The sequence below is a fragment of the Euleptes europaea genome, chromosome 11 (genome assembly GCF_029931775.1).
Source record: "Euleptes europaea isolate rEulEur1 chromosome 11, rEulEur1.hap1, whole genome shotgun sequence".
NCBI classification, from domain to species: Eukaryota; Metazoa; Chordata; class Lepidosauria; order Squamata; family Sphaerodactylidae; genus Euleptes; species Euleptes europaea.
This window is the reverse complement of record NC_079322.1, coordinates 52,084,575-52,104,936: the sequence shown is the minus strand read 5'-3', so window position 1 is coordinate 52,104,936 and position 20,362 is coordinate 52,084,575. Positions and strand designations below refer to the sequence as shown.

General features: G+C 43.6%; 1 protein-coding gene across 1 annotated transcript in view; it reads left to right on the top strand.

Moving 5' to 3' along the window:
• Nucleotides 1-901: 901 nt before the first annotated feature.
• Nucleotides 902-20,362, top strand: part of VPS50 (VPS50 subunit of EARP/GARPII complex) — a 98,546-nt gene continuing 79,085 nt past the window's right edge. Inside the window, exons 1-4 of the mRNA XM_056857582.1 lie at nucleotides 902-972; nucleotides 6,344-6,412; nucleotides 18,369-18,491; nucleotides 19,720-19,791. Of these exons, the coding sequence (XP_056713560.1) occupies nucleotides 940-972; nucleotides 6,344-6,412; nucleotides 18,369-18,491; nucleotides 19,720-19,791 (297 nt within the window). The 5' untranslated portion in view covers nucleotides 902-939. The remainder of the gene's footprint in view (nucleotides 973-6,343; nucleotides 6,413-18,368; nucleotides 18,492-19,719; nucleotides 19,792-20,362) is intronic.

Below are 20,362 nucleotides of genomic sequence, written 5' to 3'. Positions count from 1 at the left end.
CATCTTATTTATCCAGTCTTTTTTAGTCGGTATCTCGTCAGTCTTCCATTTAGCTCACTGGTTCCCAACCGGGGGTCCATGGACCCCCAGGGGTCCGCGAGAACTAAATTAAATTAAGAAACAAAGTTATAAATCCATAATAAATTAATATTTTCAATTAAAAGTTCTCTATTATAAAAATATATATTCAAATATTATTCTAAGTTTAATGTTTAACTAACAGTTATGATTAAAGTTTATTTTCAAATTCTCTGAATTTTTATTTTGAACCTTGGGGTCCCTGCACCGAACAAAAAAGTCCTAGTGGTCCCTGGTCAAAAAAAGGTTGGGAACCACTGATTTAGCTGCATATATCAAACGTGCAGCAGTGGTGGCAGATATCAAAAAAGTTCGGTGAGTGAAAACAGTCTATCCAGTATCATACTTTATAGCATCATTACTGATGTCATAATTTGTAATCCGTTTCCAGAAAGCCTTTAAAATAAAAGGAATTTAGAGTTTCGCAAAAGAGACAGAGGCTCTGCCGCCTTTCCACATCTGCAAACAAAAAGAGACCCGAGAACCCGAAGCGATTCCTAAAGAAACGATCGTTTGCTCCGCTTCGCTTTTGACAGCAAATCCACTTCGCCCAGCTGGTGGCTCAGACGATCGGCCTAGAGTTGCCCTTCTAGCACGAGCCTTCTCTATTACTTCGTATTCCATTCCGCTTGACCAATCAAGGAAACGGGGAGGGGTGTCTAGGAGCCTGATGGGAATTGTAGTCCGTGCGCAGCCAAACGAGGAAAGCGTGTTCCCGTCTGCACTACAAGTCCCATAGGCCTTTGGGACAAAAAAAGGCCAATGGTATGTCACGTGATGCGCAAAATGGCTTCCCTGTGTCAGAGAGAGCGGGGCTGGGTGGGAGGTAGAGGTCTGTGAAGTGCTCCGGTTGGCGTCGCCATGCAGAAGATCAAGTCGCTTATGACCCGACAGGTATTGCATGGGGGAGGATTCACAGTGGGTCGCCGTGTTAGTCTGTCTGCAGTAGTAGAAAAGGGCAAGAGTCCAGGAGCACCTTGAAGACTAACAAGAATATTGTCTGGTAGGGGATGGGCTTTCTGAAGAAGTGAGCTGTGGCTCACGAAAGCTCATCCCCTGCCAGAAAATATTCTTGTTAGTCTTTAAGGTGCTACTGGACTCTTGCCCTTTTCTACTACATGGGGGAGAAGTGAGGGTGGTAATGAAGTGGCAAACTGAAGCAATCCTTGCAGCAAAGTGTGGTGCGGCCAGTGCAGGGGGCGGGGTGGGTGTGTTACAGTTGTGGGAACGGGCCGAAGAGCAGTGTTGGAATGCAATGACGCTTCTGCTAGTGTTTTGTTTGTGGGGCCTGTATGGTTGTCAGCCGTGTCACTTATTTCTAATGCCTTTTTTTCCTGTGCGGATGTAACAATGTTGTAATCCTCTGGTTCCTCCTCTGCTTTTGTGACTGCCAGATATAATTTGAATTTCGGTTCCTATTTTGTCCTAAACTCCCAGTGACGTTTATGTAAGAGAGTGGTTTAAAATATTCCACCGTTTCTTATTTAATGTAGGGTTGTAAAACGACGCTCCTGTGCTGGTGTTTCTCCCCCCCCCACCATGCACCCCCCCCCACCATGCACCCCCCCCCCACACACACACCTGGAAACAAGGTGAGCTGGAGAATCAGTTTTTCTGTAGCCCAGCTTGAAGCCCACCCAGGTGTCAGTGGTGGTGAGGGGACTTTTCCCACACTTGCCCTGTTGGGGCACAGCCAGGAGGCAGTGCACAAGTGTGTGTGTGGTGGGGGAGAGAGGAGTCTGTTTTCTTCTGTAATGCCCTGTTAATTCACCATAACAAATGGCCACTTGGTTCACTTGTGTGTTAAACTGGCCCTGAATGGAGGGTTGTTTCTAGAAGGGTAGGCATAGTATTGTTACAATAAAAGGTGGGAAAATGTTTTGAAATGGTTAGTAAACTGCTATGATATGTTTGGCAAGGACTTGTTTCCTTAGGTGTGATGGAGAGAGAAAAAGCAGGAAGTGGTGTGTGTGTCATAAAATGTCATGCGGGGATTGTTAGCCTGGGAAGGTTTGTTCCATTCCAGTGAATGGGTAGGTAAGATTTCTTGAGCTCCATTGGTCTATTCCAGAAGTCTCTAATCTTTCTGAGCCTGTGGGTACCTTTTGCATTCTAACACAGGGTGGTGGCACAACAACAAAATGGTTTTGGCAGGAGATGGAGCCAAAAGCAATAGGTCAGAGCAGGGTTATCCATAACCCTCATAGTAACTGTTCAATATTTAAGGTAGAAGGTCTGTTTAACTAGGTTGCCTTTTAATCTGCACACCCCATCAGAATCCTTGCAGGGTACTAGCCCCACCTGGCCCTGCTTGCTTTCTAAAAACACTGGGTGAGTGCCAGGAAAGGAGTTGGCAGGTGCCATAGTGCCCCTGGCACCACGTTGGAGACCTCTTGTCTGTTGGATTCCCCCCCAACAAGGCTTGTTATACAATACTTCCTCAATAGGCAAGGAAGGAATGAATGAAGGAGATTTACTGGAAAATTTAATGGGAAAAGGGAAAGAGGGATTGTGTTTTTTTTTCTGGGTAGTTATAATATGTGAACATTATTTTGCATCAAAGGAGATGAAGTGGGATTTAAATATAATTAAAAATTTAAAAAATCAGTGGATGTTCTTCCAGTATAGGACATTGGGATTTGAGCTTGAGTCCCAGTATAAATTATATTATCAACCTTTAACCTTGACTGTTCATGTGGAACTCTTCTGTCAAGCCATTAAAATTATCTCAGTGAGAAACTGGTGTGAAGGATTTAATGGTTAATCAGTTCCAGATGCCAAAAAGCTTTCTATAAGGCTGCCCTTGTAGGGAAAGAAAACTAGGATTAAGGTGAAGAATGATGGTGTTTATTTTATGCAAGAGTATAGTGTGGGGTGTGAAAGTTTTGTTTTGTGCAGGGATGTTTCAAGGTATCTCACAATTTATAGATATTTTAATAGATATCCTGCCTTTCCTCCTGGCTCAAGGTGGCTTGCAAATCATAATTAGAAGCATCACAATATAAAATCAACAACAAATAAACCAAGTCATTCCTGACCTACAGATACCTCCAATTTACACACAATTAGCATCCCTGGCCAATACAATGACCTTACTATGCTATGGCTTTCGGTACATAAAAGAAAACATATGTATTCATTCACAGTATTTATATGCTGCATTTCTTATTGACCAGGGGGCTCGCAGCAGCTCACGATAACAGAACATTGAGATACAGCAAATGTAATAAGATTTAAAAATGACAGGCTGTGGTGCCTGCTGAAGGCAATGATTGAAGGAAAGAATGATGACACAGAATACTGTCCTTAGTCCTTGGATGCTGCTCCTGCTTCAGCTGTAGCTCTTCAAAGGTTTTGCAATAGCCCTCCCCCAGAAGGATTCTACCTGAGCCAAGTAGTACTGGATGTTCTTGTTCCAAGGGGGTTGGGCTGCTCCTCCTCTTGGCAGCTGGAGAGTCTGCGGCTTCTGGCTCTTCCCAGCAGCACTCATGGCAAATAAATGCGCTCGCAGGAGGATGGTGTTAAATCCCTCTCATCAGTGCTTAGGTGTATCCAATAGATTTATATCCTGCTTTTCCGAGAAGAGGCCTATGTCAATACAGAGAGAGGTCCAGTCCAGGGAAGATCAGCCTGGCTCCAGATGTTGGCTGGAGAAGAAGCAGTTGAGGAGAGCTTCTGTCTCATTTTCCCTGCCTGAAAAACTGCTCATGTCCATCTGCCTTCCCTTTATTTCCTCCTTAGCCTTAACCCCCTGCTTACACTCTTCCAGCTTATGTATTTATTTGCTTCATTTATAGCCCTCCTTTCTTGCTGAGACTCAGGGAGGATTACAAGATATTTACAGCTGGGGAGTCTAATACTGTTTCTTGAATTGTGCAAAGCTTGCTATGACAAAGTTTAGGAGGCCCTGCTCTAAAGGGATTATAGTTGTATATTTTAGCAGGGATAAACCTGTATTGAGAGAAAGGGGAAAAGAATATGCTGAATTCCTATGTGTGTTGAGTCTTGAGTCCATTTTATTCCGTTCTCTAGCACATTTCCCCCATCCTTACTCCCAAGAAGCAACATCCATTGTTCTCCCATCTGCCATTTTATCCTCACAACAACCCTGTGAGGTAAATTAGTCTGAGAGAGAGTAACTGGCCCAGGGTCACTCAGCTTCAAGACACAGTAGATGTGTCAACCTGGGTCTCCCAGGTCGTTATCCATCCCTATGACCACTATGGAGATAGTTCATTGATTAGGTAGAAAAGACAACATATTTTGACATTTAAAGGCACTGCACAGTAGGCTGCTAAGTACTGTAGAATCAGATGATTTACAGTGCAATCCTGTGCACACTTGCCTGGGAGTTAGCCCCGCTGCTTACTGGGACTTCTGAATGGACAATGTTTACAATTGTGCTGTTAGTGTTGCTTTTAGAGCTATGTTATTGATACTCTTCTGCACTCAGGTGAAATGTATAGCCCCATATCAGCACTATACATAGTTCACATTGATCTTGGGATAGGCTTTGTCATTACTAAGGCATTACCATTTTCAGATTAATACCACACAGTACCTTATATTTTCATTCAGCTGTTGAGTAGAATTTAAATAGAGGTATGAGCTGGTATGTAGTGGAGTGTATCTCACCTTAGGCTGGCGGAATGACTGTTCCTCTACTTAAGTGACTCTTTTATTGGAGGAAGAGCCACTTAAACTGGAGGTAGGGTTGCCAACAGGCCTGGAGGAAATATCCTGTTCCTTTAATAGATGTTTAGTAGGATGGTTTTTCCCAGATGATGCTATTTACCTCCATGCTATGAAAAGCTTCAAATACCCATTTTCCCATATTAAGCCTCTGTTAAGGAGAGAGGACATTTTTCTCCAGGCCTGCTGGCAACTCTAGTTGGAGGAAGGCTGCAAACTTTGCCCAATGAGGTAATAAGTTACATGCCAGTACCGGTATACGTTGTCAGTAGATGTTGATCCTTTTACTCTGCTGTTGCTGGTAAATGGTGACTGTGAGTTCTTCCCTCAACTTATAAGTTGGTAGTCAAATTCATTGGGGTGGCAATTGTTGAAGTGTTTCTGGGATTGGTTCTCAGCTGTGTTTGACTGTCATAGTGCTTAATACTGCATAATTTAACTTTAATGTACACAGGATTTCAGGGATTCCTGAATGTAGCTGATTGTTAGGATCAATTCCAGCCTGGTTGTGGGGCTGAAGCGGCCTTGGTTATGGGACTGAAATGGCCTTGGTTGCCCCAGTTGGTGGCCTGTACCTGGAGATGGAACAAGGGGAGTACCCTGCTAATTCTCCTGCACCTCTCAGCAGGTTTTGATACCACTGATCATGGAATCCTTCTGGACTGCCTTTTGGGGTTTGGACTGGGAGGCACTGTTCTGTTGGTGGTTTCAGTCCTACCTTGAAGGTAGGTTTTCAGAGTGTGGTGCTGGAGGCTGCTGCTCTGCCCCTTGGCCTTTGGCCTCTGGGGTATTCTGCAAGGTTCCATCTTGCCCCCATGCTTTTCAGTATCTGTGTAAAGCTGCTGGGAGAGGTCATGCAGAGATTTGGGCGGAGATACCACAAACATGCGGATAATACTCAGCTCAATTTTGCTCTTCCAGCAGATCCCAGGGAGGCTGTGGAAGCTGTGAACAGGAGCCTGGAGATAGTTTTGGAATGGATGAGGGCTAACAAAATAAAATGAAACTGAATCCAAACAAAATGGAGGTGCTACTGGTGGGAAAAAGGTTTGACCAAGGGAATGGGATATATCCTGTTTTGTATGGGGTTACATTCACCCTAAAGGAGCAGGTTCGTAGTGTAGGGGTGCTGCTTGACCCAGCTTACCTGAAGGATCATCTTTTGCCATATGCACCTACCCGTCCACTAGGGTCATCTCTGGAGTCCCTGCCATCAGAGGTTAGATGGGGGGCGACCCGAGAAAGGGCCTTCTCCATCGTGGCACCAAAACTATGGAACTCCCAACCCCGGGGAGATTTGTCTTGCTTCTTCTGTTATTGTCTTGCGCCACTGAGTGAAGGCTTTTTTTGTTTTGTTTGGCTCATCCCCAATAACTCTTATTGGCTTTCCTCCCTGGTTTTGATGTTATGTGTGTTAACGTTTTTATTCAGTTGTTGTGTGTATATATACTTTATTTTAAGTATTTTTAATGTTGAAATGTTTTGATGTTTGCTGCCTTGGGGATCCTATTTGGGTGGAGAGGCAGCACAGAAATAATAATAATATCTTAAGTTTGTTTTTTTTCTTCCCAAGGGTCTCAAAAGTCCTCAGGGAGATATTCATGATTTGAGCCCGCTTGAGAACTTCAGAATTCCTAGCAAGGTATAGTTAATGTGCATTTATTTATTCATTCACTTATTATATATATAAAACCAGCCTTCCTTTTTCAAAAGGAAAAAGACACACCTTAAGATAATTAACAAAGAAACATGTAATATGAACGGGTGGGGGGAAGCAAACTGATGGGAGGGGTATCGTCGTGACTTCCTCTGTCCCTCATAGTGTCTGGGAATTGCACCAGATAGGGTAAAGGAAAGGCCTTACTTTATCTAGCCACAGAATGAGGGAGTTTGAAAAGGAGATGGGCCAGGTGGAGGTTGAGTCAGGTTGGCCAGTGGGAAGGGGTTCACACTTATTTCATCTCCTGCTAAGCTGGCTGGCGGCTGTTTGTTTTAAGTGTGGCATTTTTTACTGGTGGACGTTCCTTCTTGAAATTGTTGTGTCAAACTGTGCCATTAGGGACTGGCAACTTGTGGCTTGTGGGTTGGATGTGGCATGTGGAAGCTGGCTAGCTGTTACAAGTCTTAGTGGTGTTAATGCCGGGGCTCCATCGCTGTATAGTTAGGCATTATTATGGCAGCTGTATACTTTGCTGCTATATGTGTGTGGTTGCCAGGCAATAAGAAGACCTTTGTATAGTTGCAAACAGAAGTACGTGGCCTCTGTCCTTCCTTTCTTCTTTACCTCTGTCCTTGTTTATATTCTCCTCTTGGCTGGGTTAATTTGGCCCCATCCCTTGAGTATCATGCAAGCTGGAGAGAAAAAATTATCCCACTCGTTTAAAAGGGAGCAAATTTTTAAAAAGAAAGCACAGCCTCTTAGAACTCTGCTAGTTGTACCATCTTGTTTCAGCCTTTGTATTTGAACCTGGAACTTATATTTTCTGAACTGTATATTAGGGGAAGGTGTGTGTTCAGTAGGCATTCAAAGGAACTGACAAATCTTTTGTGTGGCTGTTAAGGTCTCCAGTGCTGCTGTAAAGAAGGAATAGTGTTATAGTTTATAGTGGGAATTGTTGATGGCTAATGGGTAATGTTAGAGGAAGTTGTTTTAATTGAGGACATTTATTGTTATTGTGGGCTGTTCTGAAGCTTGCAGTGCAAACAGACTATACATTTGTTCGAAGGATGAATGAACCTGCTTTCATGGCCAGTGCTTTGCTGAGCAATTCACTGAAAGGGGGAAGTTTAAGGGGGCAGGGAGAAAACAAAAAGAAATGTTTCTTCTAATTTCCTGATCTGCGCTTGACAGACTATGGCAGGAGGAACTGGTCTTTTTTTTCTGCTTTCTGCTTAAGCTGTGAGTATGTGACCACCCACACAAATGAATATGTGCACATTGGATGCATGAGGGCTTGTATACATGAATGCTCTGCCTCGACTAATAAGTGCATTCATATATATGAGAGAATACTCATACTTTGGTAGGCAGGTATGAATACCTGCGTGAGCAAGAAGAGCTGTAACTCATGTTTAGTCTATGAGCACAGCTGAAAAAGAGGTCTCTGGTTAGGATGTTGTAGGTCTGCTGCTCAATGAGAGTGGGCTAGAGGAATCAGGGGCATAACTGAGTACCATTTCTAACAAATATGTGGCCCTCTGATCCTTTTGAAGTGGAGGTTATCAGCTTTCTCCCTAGCCCTAGAATCAGTATGCATTTGTCAGATTATTCAGAATTTAGCTGTGGCTTGATCTTTGATGTTATTAATCGGAATGCTGTGTAATGACTGTTATCCACATTATATGTAAAGTAATACAGATGGTTTCTCCATTCTGTTCTTTTGGCATGCAGATGCTGTTGAGATTGATATATATATTTCCATGGCAACATATTAATGTCATGTGGTGCAGTATGATATCATGGCAGGAAATGAACTAAATCCTCTTTAAACTATATTATTTTAGGGTATTGTGTAAACAACACAAGTGCTTGAATATCCCTGGCCAGAAAATATAGGACGTTACGGAAACAAAGTATGTATTCTGAGACAGCACAGAGGCAGTATTATCTTTTAGAAGGAGTATATGAAGTGATTTTATTCATTGCTGACTTGTATAAACAGTTATTGTTTAGATGTGTGTGTTTTCGTCAAGGACTGATAGAATCCAAAAAATCCAAGCAAATGCTTTAGCTGGAAAAATCTTCCAAGTCCTCACAATAGCGTGATAGTAGTCCAGCATCAACATAAATGTTAGCCTCTAAAGGGAACTATCCTAAACCTACTCATAAGCAAGTCCCATTTTATTCAGTGGGGTTTACTTCCAGGAAAGTATTTTTAGGATTGCAGCCTAAGAATAAAAAGTATCTTTGCCTCCAACTTTGCTGTTTTTCTGTTCCTGTCCCATTTTTCTCACTTATCTCACAGTGGTTTTGAACTTAGTGCTGTAAGTACGCTGACCACAATACCAGCACAAGCCATAGTAGCAATTAGATGTCGGATCAGATGCCATATTACACTCACACATCAGATTTCATAGGCAATTATCTGATTTATTGCAGATTCCAAATAAACCTGCATTTCCCCAAAGGGCTACATCATGTTTTGTTGTGTTGGCTGCTACACTCTACATGACCACTCTTCATTCTCATCCAACAGGGCTGGAAAAATCTAAGAGATCTGGTTACCTCAGACACTTAAAAGTTTAATGCTGTGCCTAGGAATTTGAAATGTATGTTGAGTTAATCGTAATTGTTATTGGTGGAAAGTGCTGTCAAGTCGTAGCGATTTGATGTCAAAAAACAAACAATCCCCCCCCACACACATACTTAAGTGACATTGGCCTAGTCACAGTTCTCTTAAAGCTCTCTGAGCCCCACCTACCACACAAGGTGTCTATTGTGGGGAGAGGAAGGGAAGGAGTTTGTAAGCTGGTTTGAGTCTCCTTAAAAAGGTAGAGAAAATCATCATATAAAACGAACTCTTCTTCTACTGGGATGGCACTTACTGGGTTGATTCCATTAGGAGAAAGTACTGGAGGTTTCTGGCATGTTGTATAAAATTTTCTTTATTGACAAATATACAAGCAGAGCACAGGTTGGGGCGAAGAGGCACTTTTGCAGTACAAGTCCACAACCCTATATGAGCTCCCCAGAGAGAGAGACAGATCTTGTACCCTGAAGGTGCTTCAGCCAGCTCAAAGCAGTCTTCCTGCATCTGTCTCCCAGACCTGTTCTTTTTTCCACACCCAAACACAGATCGGTCCCCTCCCTTAAACTGTGTGTGTGTGTGTGGGGGGGGGGGTTCACCTCCCTCCAGCTCTGATGGGTGCTTGGCCAGAGCCATTTCCTAAGAGATAAAACCCATTGAGGAGGTAGGCATAGTCATTATGAAACATTTACCATTCCTTTTTTCACAGGCTCTGGTTTTCCCCAGGCATTCACTTAGGGCATGCCCATAGGATAGACCATACAATAGGATTTATGGTGATCACACTCCAAACTCTTGACAGTAGTACTTGGGTCCAACCAAAAGAATGATTATGGTGGAAGAAGGTTTTACAAGGTGAGACCAAATGCCCAGTAATCCAAAAACAGGATGCTGGGTTACTATGTGGATTACAGATGAAAATGAGGTCTGATGCAAGTGAGAGGAGACCACTCCCAGTTGGTGATGAATCGGCAAAGCAAGGCGAGTAGTGTACGTAAACTGAACATAAGAAAAGCCCTGCTAGATCAGACCAAGGCCCATCAAATCCAGCAGTCTGTTCATACAGTGGTCAACCAGGTGCCTCTAGGAAGCCCCCAAACAAGACGACTGCAGCAGCACCGTCCTGCCTGTGTTCCACAGCACCTGAGATAATAGGCATGCTCCTCTGATCCTGGAGAGAATAGGTATGCATATACTATATATAAACTGCTATACAGGCACAAAAGTTAAGGGGAGGTGTTGCCTTCCTCCCCTCCCTCTTCATTCAGTTGGACAGCTGCATTTGATAAGCTGGTGAAAAGGGAAAGAGAAGAGAAACTGTACTGTTGCAGTTTCCAGAAAGGGAAGCAGATACCATCTCATGTGCTTTCCCAGTAACCGGTGGCCCTGGGCCCTCTAGACCAGCAGAGTGGAGGAGATCTGCCGTATAGTCCATCAGCTGAGATCAACTCTTTTACCCAGTTCTTTGAGGGGTTCCGCAAGGATGGTCTAAATACAACAACTCTGCAGAAGCTAAGTAGCGACGGGTACGGCTCACTGACCAAAGGGAGCACTTTGTCTTTACTTGGAGTTCCATGGAAGAAAGGTGGATATAAAATGTAATACAAGAATATGCTTTTTTCCACCTCTGCTTATAATCTTGGTTCATGATGCCCTTACTTTGTGAAGTTTATTCTTATAGAATGAAAGATAGTTTTCCATTTTTTTTTACAGTAAATCCTGCATCTTCCACAAATGCAAGGAACAGGCTGAGTAAACAGATTGGGGTGAACTACCTGAAACGTCGTCTTCTTTCTTTTTTTTAATAAATATTTTTATTGATTTTTCAAAATAAAGTAAATTTAACATCCAATTAACAACATTTATGAAACAAATCATGAAGTAAAATCCTTATAGTGTTGTTAAAAGTACATAACAAATTATATACTGGCTTCCCCATCACCTCCCTCTACTTCAAAATATATTCATATATTTCTTTCGTTTATAGTACTGACCCTCTTTAAGAATCTAAATTGCAACTGATAAATGAATACATAATGGATCAGATCAATGAATAACCTTCTAATTTCCCCAAGTGCAATTTTTGTTCACAATATACCGTATCTTCCATGCCTCCCATTCTCTCATAAATTGTTCATTATCTCTTTGGCTTATCATTGCAGTTAATTTCGCCATTTCCACCAGTTCTGAAACGTCATCTTCTGTTGCCCTTCTTATTACAGTAGTTAGCAATGTGGACTAAGTAGTTGGGGTAAGAAGAATACGGCAGGCTGGGAAGAAAAACTCAGTGACTGACCAAAATTAAAGCTAGAGTTTGATTTTTGATAGGAAGCAGCACAGTCTCAAAATCTCATCATTTTCATTGCATTTTGCTACCATTGACTGGTTTATTTTTTTCCTAGTAGCTGATTTGTTAGTTATTTCAGTCCTTTCTTTGGGCTTTAAAAAAATAAACTTGTGTGCAACCATGAAATTAGTGTTGCTCTGTAGGAAAGCATAAAATCAACAGGGTGAGAGATCCTTTTTTGATTATCTGTTGGATTTCTTTTGGGAGGCCTGTAAGGAAGAGTGGAGATGTTAGCATTCATTCCTTTTCTGTAAATCATGTTCTCTATCTGTTTCTTTAAAAATACTTATGGTGTAGGCATATTTGGGGCTTCTTTTTCAACCAGATAAGTCTTAGGGTTCTTCTTGACACTGTCTTCTTCATGGTCTGAATGTGCAGACATAGCTAATCCACCCAGTTAATGTCTTTCTAGCAAGTGTTTTGGTCTGTAAATAATTGCTTTCCTGCAGTCAGACTGCTAACTATGGTGGTTGTCAAAAATGAAATCCTATTGGTTCTTACTCTAGAAAGCATGGTTATTATACACATCTGTTTGAGGCAGTACCAATATTGTACTTATTGAAGGGTATTTCTGACAATGCCGCCAGCAACTAGGCAGACCTTTCCTTCCCAGGTCGCTTTGAATTGCTTGCCAGTTTTACACTTGCTTTTTAAACTCTTCTTCCTCCCCTCACAATATGTTTGGAGGCTGAATGCCTGCATTTGGCATTGGTCACACACATATCTCTTAATGATAGGATTTTGATTCAGGTCACCACTGTCCACTAGACAATTCTTATTTCTCTGACTGGGGTCCCTAGGGAGACCCTTCTCGAAGGAAGAGTTTTCTGAAAACAAAGCAAAGTCAGCCTTGTTGTATATTTGTCATTGATATCTATGCTTAAAACAAAGAAGAGAATAAGTAAACATCTTGCACACCCTGAGTAGCTTATGATAAACATCTTAAGGGACTGTTAATTAAATCTTTCTGGAGCTCTGTAGACCAGAGGGAACGCTGTAAACCAGGGGTGGGGAACCTTTTTTCCACCAAGGGCCATTTGGATATTTATAACATCATTCGCGGGCCATACAAAATTATCAACTTAAAAATTAGCCAACTAAGCCCCACGGCCCGGGTGGGAAAGGGATAACATAGTTTCTTGGGCAGTCCTAGCAGCTCCATAGCTAACAACTCTTCTGCAAGGGAGAAAAAGGATTCCTTTTCTCGGCAAAACAAACTCACATCCGCCTTGAATAGAGGCTATTCCTGTCCACGGGAGGGGCAGATCGCCAGTCTTAGATCCTTCTGAGCTAGAGATCTGCCAGGACCCACAAAGGGCCAGACCAAATGATTTCGCGGGCCTTAAACGGCCCCCGGGCCTGACGTTCCCCACCCCTGCTGTAAACCATAATGAAATTTTTGTGTCGTTGTTCACCCTTGACAGCTCTAATATGCTATGACAGGAAAAAGATAGTTATTGCAGAGCTGGGAAAGCTAAGTTGCTTTCTTGTGAGTGTGGCATTCTGCAAATGTAATTGTTTGGAAAAAATGTGTGGGAAATGCACAGCGCCACTGTGCGTGAGGACAACAGAAGGCACAGCAATGCCGTTGTTGCCCTGCGCCAGGTTATCTGTACGTTGCTTGACAAGACACCTTCCTTGTTTGCAGAGAACTGGTTAAAGGTCAGGATGGGGTGATGTTCCCTACCCGGTTTCTCTGGTTATATTTTTGTTGCTAGTTTTGTTGCTTCAGTTGAATTTGGTAATGCATGTGTCATTTATGCATATCATATGGTTAATATAGAATGTTAATTTACTGACACACAGGGCAGGTTGACAATGTGCGAGTTGCATGCAAATAGTTTAGTATGTGGCAAATGGTGTGAAAACTTAGAATCGCTGGCTCCATTTCCACAAGAAAGAAGCAGAATGGAAAAGATGCTTTAGTAGTGATGTTCAAAATAAGAACATAAGAAAAGCCATGCTGGTTCAGACCAAGGCCCATCAAGTCCAGCAGTCTGTTCACACAGTGGCCGACCAGATGCCTCTGGGAAGCCCACAAACAAGACAATTGCAGCAGCATCCTTCCTCTGTTCCATGGCACCTAATACAATAGGCATGCTCCTCTGATCCTGGAGAGAATAGGTATGCCTCATGAGTAGTATCAATCCATAATTCATATTTGTAATCATATTTTAATTTTTTTAAAAACCCAATCCTTATTTGAATTTAGTTTAAAACACCCTGCTGTCAAATTTTCATGCATGTCTAGGATCTCTGGTTCCTGAAATTTCACTCCCCCAGAAATGCCCTAGTAAGTGTCACTAAGCTCTATACAGTGAGGGGAAAAAGTATTTGATCCCCTGCTAAATTTGCCCGTTTGCCTCTGACGAAGAAATGACCAGTCCATAATTTTAATGGTTGGTTTATTGTAGCGCTGAGAGACAGAATAACAACAGGAAAAACCCCAGAAACCCAGAAGACAAAAGTCAGAGATTGATGTGCATTATAATGAGTGAAATAAGTATTTGATCCCCTATCAACCAGCCAGATTAGGGTTAGGGTTCTGCTGTCGACAGAAGCAATCAATCCATCAGATTCCAAACTAGCCACCAAGACCAAAGAGCTGTCCAAGGATGTCAGGGACAAGATTGTAGACCTGCACAAGGCTGGACTGGGCTACAAGACTATTGCCAAGCAGCTTGGTAAGAAGGTGACAACCCTAACCCTAACTGTCAACCTCCCTCGGTCTGGGGCTCCATGCAAGATCTCATCTCGTGGAGTTGCAATGATCATGAGAACGGTGATGAAGCAGCCCAGAACTACACGGGGGGGAACTTGTCAATGATCTCAGGGCAGCTGGGACCATAGTCACCATGAAAACAGTTGGTAATACACTACGCCGTGAAGGACTGAGATCTTGCAGAGCCCGCAAGGTCCCCTTGCTCAAGACAGCACATGTACAGGCCCGTCTGCAGTTTGCCAATGCACATCTGAATGACCCAGAGGAGAACTGGGTGAAAATGTTGTGGTCAGATGAGACCAAAATCGAGCTCTTTGGCATCAACTCAACTCACCGTGTTTGGAGGAGGAGGAATGCTGCCTACGACCCCAAGAACACCATCCCCACCGTCAAACATGGAGGGGGACATATTATGCTTTGGGGGTGTTTTTCTGCTAAGGGGACAGGACGCCTTTACCGCATCGAAGGGACGATGGATGGGACCATGTATCGTCAAATCTTGGGTGAGCACCTCCTTCCCTCAGTCAGGGCATTGAAAATGGGTCGAGGATGGGTATTCCAGCATGACAATGATCCAAAACACATGGCCAAGGCAACAAAGGAGTGGCTCAAGAAGAAGCACATTAAGGTCCTGGAGTGGCCTAGCCAGTCTCCAGACCTTAATCCCATCGAAAATCTGTGGAGGGAGCTGAAGGTTTGAGTAGCTACACATCAGCCTTAAATTCTTACTGACTTGGAGAGGATCTGCAAAGAAGAGTGGGACAAAATACCTCCTGAGATGTGTGCAAACCTGATGGCCACCTACAAGAAACGTCTGACCTCTGTAATTGCCAACAAGGGTTTTGCCACCAAGTACTAAGTCATCTTTTGCAAAGGGATCAAATACTTATTTCACTCATTATAATGCACATCATGACTTTTGTCTTCTGGGTTTCTGGGGTTTTTCCTGTTATTCTGTCTCTCACAGCTACAATAAACCTACCATTAAAATTATGGACTGGTCATTTCTTCGTCAGAGGGCAAATGGGCAAAATCAGCAGGGGATCAAATACTTTTTTCCCCTCGCTGTAGATCCTGATCTGTGGAAGCTTATTTCATCCTTAGCTCTGTGTTAGAAACCAAGACCTCAAATGACTTTGTTTATAACTGAAGTTCATATATACTCCACAAGGTGGCAATTTAACAAAGCCATCGACTGAAGTCTGAAACGTGCTGGAACATTTCGGAGGAATATTTTATTTAATTCTGAAAATTAGATGAGGTGTGAAAAGACATAGCACATTAACACACACTATCACTCTTTTCATGTGAGGTTTTTATCCTTTTTGTGTCTTGCGTTGCTGAGATGAATCAAAAGCACTAAGATACCTCTCCCACACCATCAGATAGAACCCCTTATTTCTTTGACAAACACCACTTGAATAGTTACAGTCCATTTATTCATAAGAAAAGCCCTGCTGGATCAGACCAAGGCCCATCAAGTCCAGCAGTCTGTTCACACAGGGGCCAACCAGGTGCCAAAACAAGATGACTGCAGCAGCACCATCCTGCCTGTGGTCCACAGCACCTAAGATAATAGGCATGCTCCTCTGATCCTGGAGATAATAGGTATGCATCATGACTAGTATTGACTGGTAGCCATGGATAGCCCTATCGTCTATGAACATGTCCACTCCCCTCTTAAAGCCTTCCAAGTTGGCAGCCATCACCACATTTGGGGGCAGGGAGTTCCACAATTTAACTATGCATGGTGTGAAAAAATACTTCCTTTTATCTGTTTTGAATCTTTCACCCTCCAGCTTTAGCAGATGACCCCGCGTTCTAGTATTATGGGAGATTGCCCCTTTAGGACAATCCTGTTTTCAAGGATTGCCCATTCCCTAACCCGTGTTCTTTTTCTTCCACCCCCGTCTTAAGAGCAGAAAAGAAAGAGGAGAAAGCCTGGTGCTGCCCTGTGGTAGTAGCTGACTTCTCTTCTAGCCTCCTAGTGTTGATGCTGGCAGGATGGGAGAGAAGGGTGCCCCCGACTAGGGAAGCAAAGCAGTGGGGGAGGAAAAACCTCTGGAACCAGCATCCTCTTAGATCCTAGTAGAGAGGAAGATGCCAAAAATATTTCTTGAATCGTTTTGTGTAAATCAAACCTGGATGTCTTTATTAATACCCTGTTTTTGTCCCCAATGGGAACCTAACGGGGCTTACAACAGCATTCTTGTCTCCTACATTTTCTCACAATTTTCCCCAATTCAGTTGTGGCACCACTTCCTCCTCCCCCTGATGCACGGTCACCCATACACATAATATAAAATCCTGCCAATGGCAGCCAGCTGCTGCTGGCTGCTTACAGGAAGATACAGTAGTCTGTCTTCTGCCACTCTTCAGCCTCCCACTCTGGTTGCAGCTTCATGTAATCCTGAGGTCTTCTGTCATAGCTCCTGAGGCCCCCCAAGCATGAGCCCCAGTCCTTTGGCTCTTGCCCTTCAGCTTGCGTCTCTGGCAAGAGCTGGGCTTTAAGCTGGTCCTCTGCTGGTAATTTGTTTTTGGTTTTTTTTTTTGCCATCAAGTCACAGCTGATTTATTGCGACCCCATAGGGTTTTCAAGGCAAGAGACATTCAGAGGTGGTTTGTCATTGCCTGCAAACACTCCTGGTATTCCTTGGAGGTCTCCCATCCAAATACTTGCCAGGGTTGAGGCTGAGAGTGTGTGACTGGCCCAAGGTCACTCAGCAAGTTTCCATGGCGCGAGTGGGGATTTGAACCTGCAGTCCGACACCTTAACCACTACACCACACTGGCTCTCCAGCTGGTAATTACCTACTATTATTGCCTCCTCCCATATTGTCCAGCCTGCTAATTAAGATATACCTATCAAGCCCTGTTCTCTTTGTCCCTGTCCTCAGAGGTGAAGTGGGTGGCAATCCAAGACTAGGCCTTGTCTGTGGTGGCACCTCATTTACAGAATTCTTTTCTCCTTGAGGCGTGCCTGCACCTAGGTTTCTTTTTTGTAGGTGCCGCACCACATGTTCCTGTTCACCCAGGCCTTTAATTAAGTAGTTGGCCTTTTAACACTATTTTAGCCTGGAACGGTTCTTTTAAGCTGGGTGTGGTGTGTTTTGTGTTCTGTGTTTTTGTGCTGGACTGGGTTTTTTTAACGCTAGACTTTAATTGCTATCTTTTAATGTTTCGTTCTTATTATTTTTATTTTGTAAGCCATCTTGGGCAGATTCCAAGAGAGGCAGCATAAAGATTTTTCTAAAGAAATACATCTTGTGCGGGTAGGTTAGGCTGAGAATGTGTGACTGGCCCAAAGTTATTTAGCAAGCTTCCATGGCAAAGTGGCAATTCAAACCTGGGTCTGACACTCTAACCACTATGCCATGCCGGTGCTCTGTTGTGCTAATAATATATTGGGCTAAGAATCTCTTTAGCTTTCTTTTGGTGTGACATCTCTAGCAGAAAGATCCTCAGCAGTCCATGAAGAATAAGATAACTCATTGGTAGGCCTGTTCTGTAAGTGCCATCCTTCACAATAACACATGTGTTTGTAATATATGCTGTCACGCCTAGGCTAAGATTAGACTTGCTTCTCATGTGAGAAGCTATAAAAATTGGCTATGGCTGTATGCCCATTTGTCATAGCAACAGCAAGAGAGAATATGTTGATGACGGAGTTCTCTTGTCTTGCTTTTAATACTGGTGCACCTTCCCTAGAAGCCCAGTGCCAATATCTTGTGGTTTAGTGGTTAAGAGCAGTGGTTTGAAGCGGTGGTCTCTAATCTGGAGAACTGGGTTATATTCCCCACTCCTCCACATGAGCGGTGGAGGCTAATCTGGTGAACCGGGTTGGTTTCCCCACTCCTACTCACGAAGCCAGCTGGGTGACCTTGGACTAGTCACAGCTCTCTTAGAGATCTCTCAGCCTCACCTTCCTCACAAGGTGTCTGTTGTGGAGAAGGGAAGGATTGTGAGGTGGTTTGATGCTTCCTTAAGTGGTAGAGAGTCCCAGCTTCTTTTACTGGCTCTGTTGCTAGTAAGAGTAGGTGACATTTATTATGGTTGTCCTGCAAAGATTCAGGTAATGGGGTCAGGGCATCCTGCCCTAGGAAAGAAAGAGGCTTTGACACACGATGATGAGAATGACCCATTTCTTTATTCAAAACAGTAAGAAGTGTCGGTGTTTTGTTGTTGTAACCAAGCCCTTTTCATGATATTTGTTGTAAATGGCCTTTTGAATGCTTGCTCTCTAAATGTTGTAACACTTTATTTCCACGTATTCTGTGTTAAGGAGGAACTTAGAGAGCTTCGGGAACAACCAACTGATCCTCAGGCACAGCAAGAAATAATTAACAGCATTGAAGACGTCTATTTTTCCAACGATTCCTTTGATGTTGTTAAGTACGAGTTGGAGGTAAGAGAAGCTTATTACATTTTTTTATCCTGCCATTCTTCCAGGGAGCTTGAAGTGGTGTGCATAGTACTCCCTACCCCTTTTCATTCGCCTAGCAGTCTTGTGAGGAAGATTAGGCTGGGAGGGTGGCTGACCCAAGGCTACTCAGTGGGTTTCATGGCCAAGTGGAGATTGAACCTGGGTCCTCCTAGTGTCAGTCCAGCCACCCTAGCTGCCACATCACATCAGCATTTTCTCATTCTCTGAATTGGAACACTGTTTCCAAAGACATTCCTCAGTACTTTTAGTGGCGAAGAGGGACCTGGTGGCGAAGAGGGACCTGGCAACCCTACCCAAGCATGGGATGGGGGTGGTGGCATCCCTAAGCCCGGCCGGGAAATTAAGGGACGGTGCCCTTGCTCAGCCTCCTGGTGATGCCGTTGCAGTCTGATGATTTGAGCACCGCTTTTTCTTCCCTTTTAATCTGCTTTCTCCCACCTTCTCTGCAAATGTATGGGGGGGTGGGGAGGAAGGGGAGTTGCGGAGTCTGACTAAGTGGCTGCCACTCCTGCTATCACGCGCAAGGTAGAGACAGCTTTCTCTTGTTCTTCATTGGGAGTCGTGTTCTGGAGGGATGACAGTGGGAACAGGATGATGACAAAAGAAAAGGGAGAGTAGCCTTGTCAGAAATGTCAGTTTCAGTGCTGGTGATATAAGGAGGGAGGTTCCCGCTCCTGACATAAGTTTAAAAAGTCAAGAGGTGCGACCTTTTCTCTTTGCAGTGCAAGGTTATGGTGTCACCAAGTTTGGTTGTTCTTGTTGTCTTCACTAATGTTCATTAAGTCCAGGCTGTTCAGAGCAAAAATGACCTTTAGCTGTAAAAACTTTTAACTGTTGATAACTTCATAAGTAGATGGTACTTGTGAACCCCCTAAGCTCTAGTGAGCCTTCTTTTTACCCTTTCTTGGAATTCTACTTGTGCAAAAGGATTTCATTCACAACTCTTTAATTTAATTCAATCCCCGGCATCTCCAGTTAAAGGGACCAGGCAAGTAGATGATGTACTCTCGATGGGATCTGTATTTTTCCTCTGTCCTTAAAATATCCGAGGCACCTCTTCTGTTGCTTGGTAGACTAAGATACCTGGTGGTCAGGGTAGGTGTCATCCCCTAGTGCTCAGTGATCTCTAAGTAATCCAACTATTGAGTGGCCTTATGCGTGAATATTTTTATTTGTGCTTTGCATACAGAAGCTGCCCCCCGTGTTTAGTCTGCAAGAACTGGAAGAGTACAGAGACAAATTAAAGCAGCAACAAGCAGCTGTAAGTAGACTGGGTGCTCCCCCCACCCCCCATGAGGTTGTTAATTCTTCCGCTGAAAGCAAAAAAGATAGCTGCCTTGAACTTAAATGAGGTTCTGCAAATTCAGTGCGGCCTGGCAATTTAAAGCAGCTCTCACACATCTCCATTTTCCTGAGCTCTGCTTCTGTCTTTGTGTATACTTCTAAATGCTCCAACTGCCCCCATCTACCTGGGACATTTCTGATGTTTCAGTGATTGATCATTTATTCATTTGTGCCCTGCTTTCTGCCTGAAGGGACCCAACGCAGCTTACAGCCAGGGAGGGGGAAACCCACTATATACGTAAACCAACAAAACAGCAAATTACATCTTGGGCTGGTCCTGGATTCATTTGCTGGCCTACCCAAAGGCATTGGCTGTGTGCCATAGTCTTGGCTTGTGCTTCTAGTGTATGCCCAAGCTCCTTAGGAACCTGAACAGGAGGGAGGGGGGTTCTCCAGTCCTCAGGAAAATGAGGAAAAGGTAGTGTTCCCACTCTTTCTTTGTCTGTTCCAGCTGGTAAAGGTGGTGTTCCCACTCTTTCTTTGTCTGT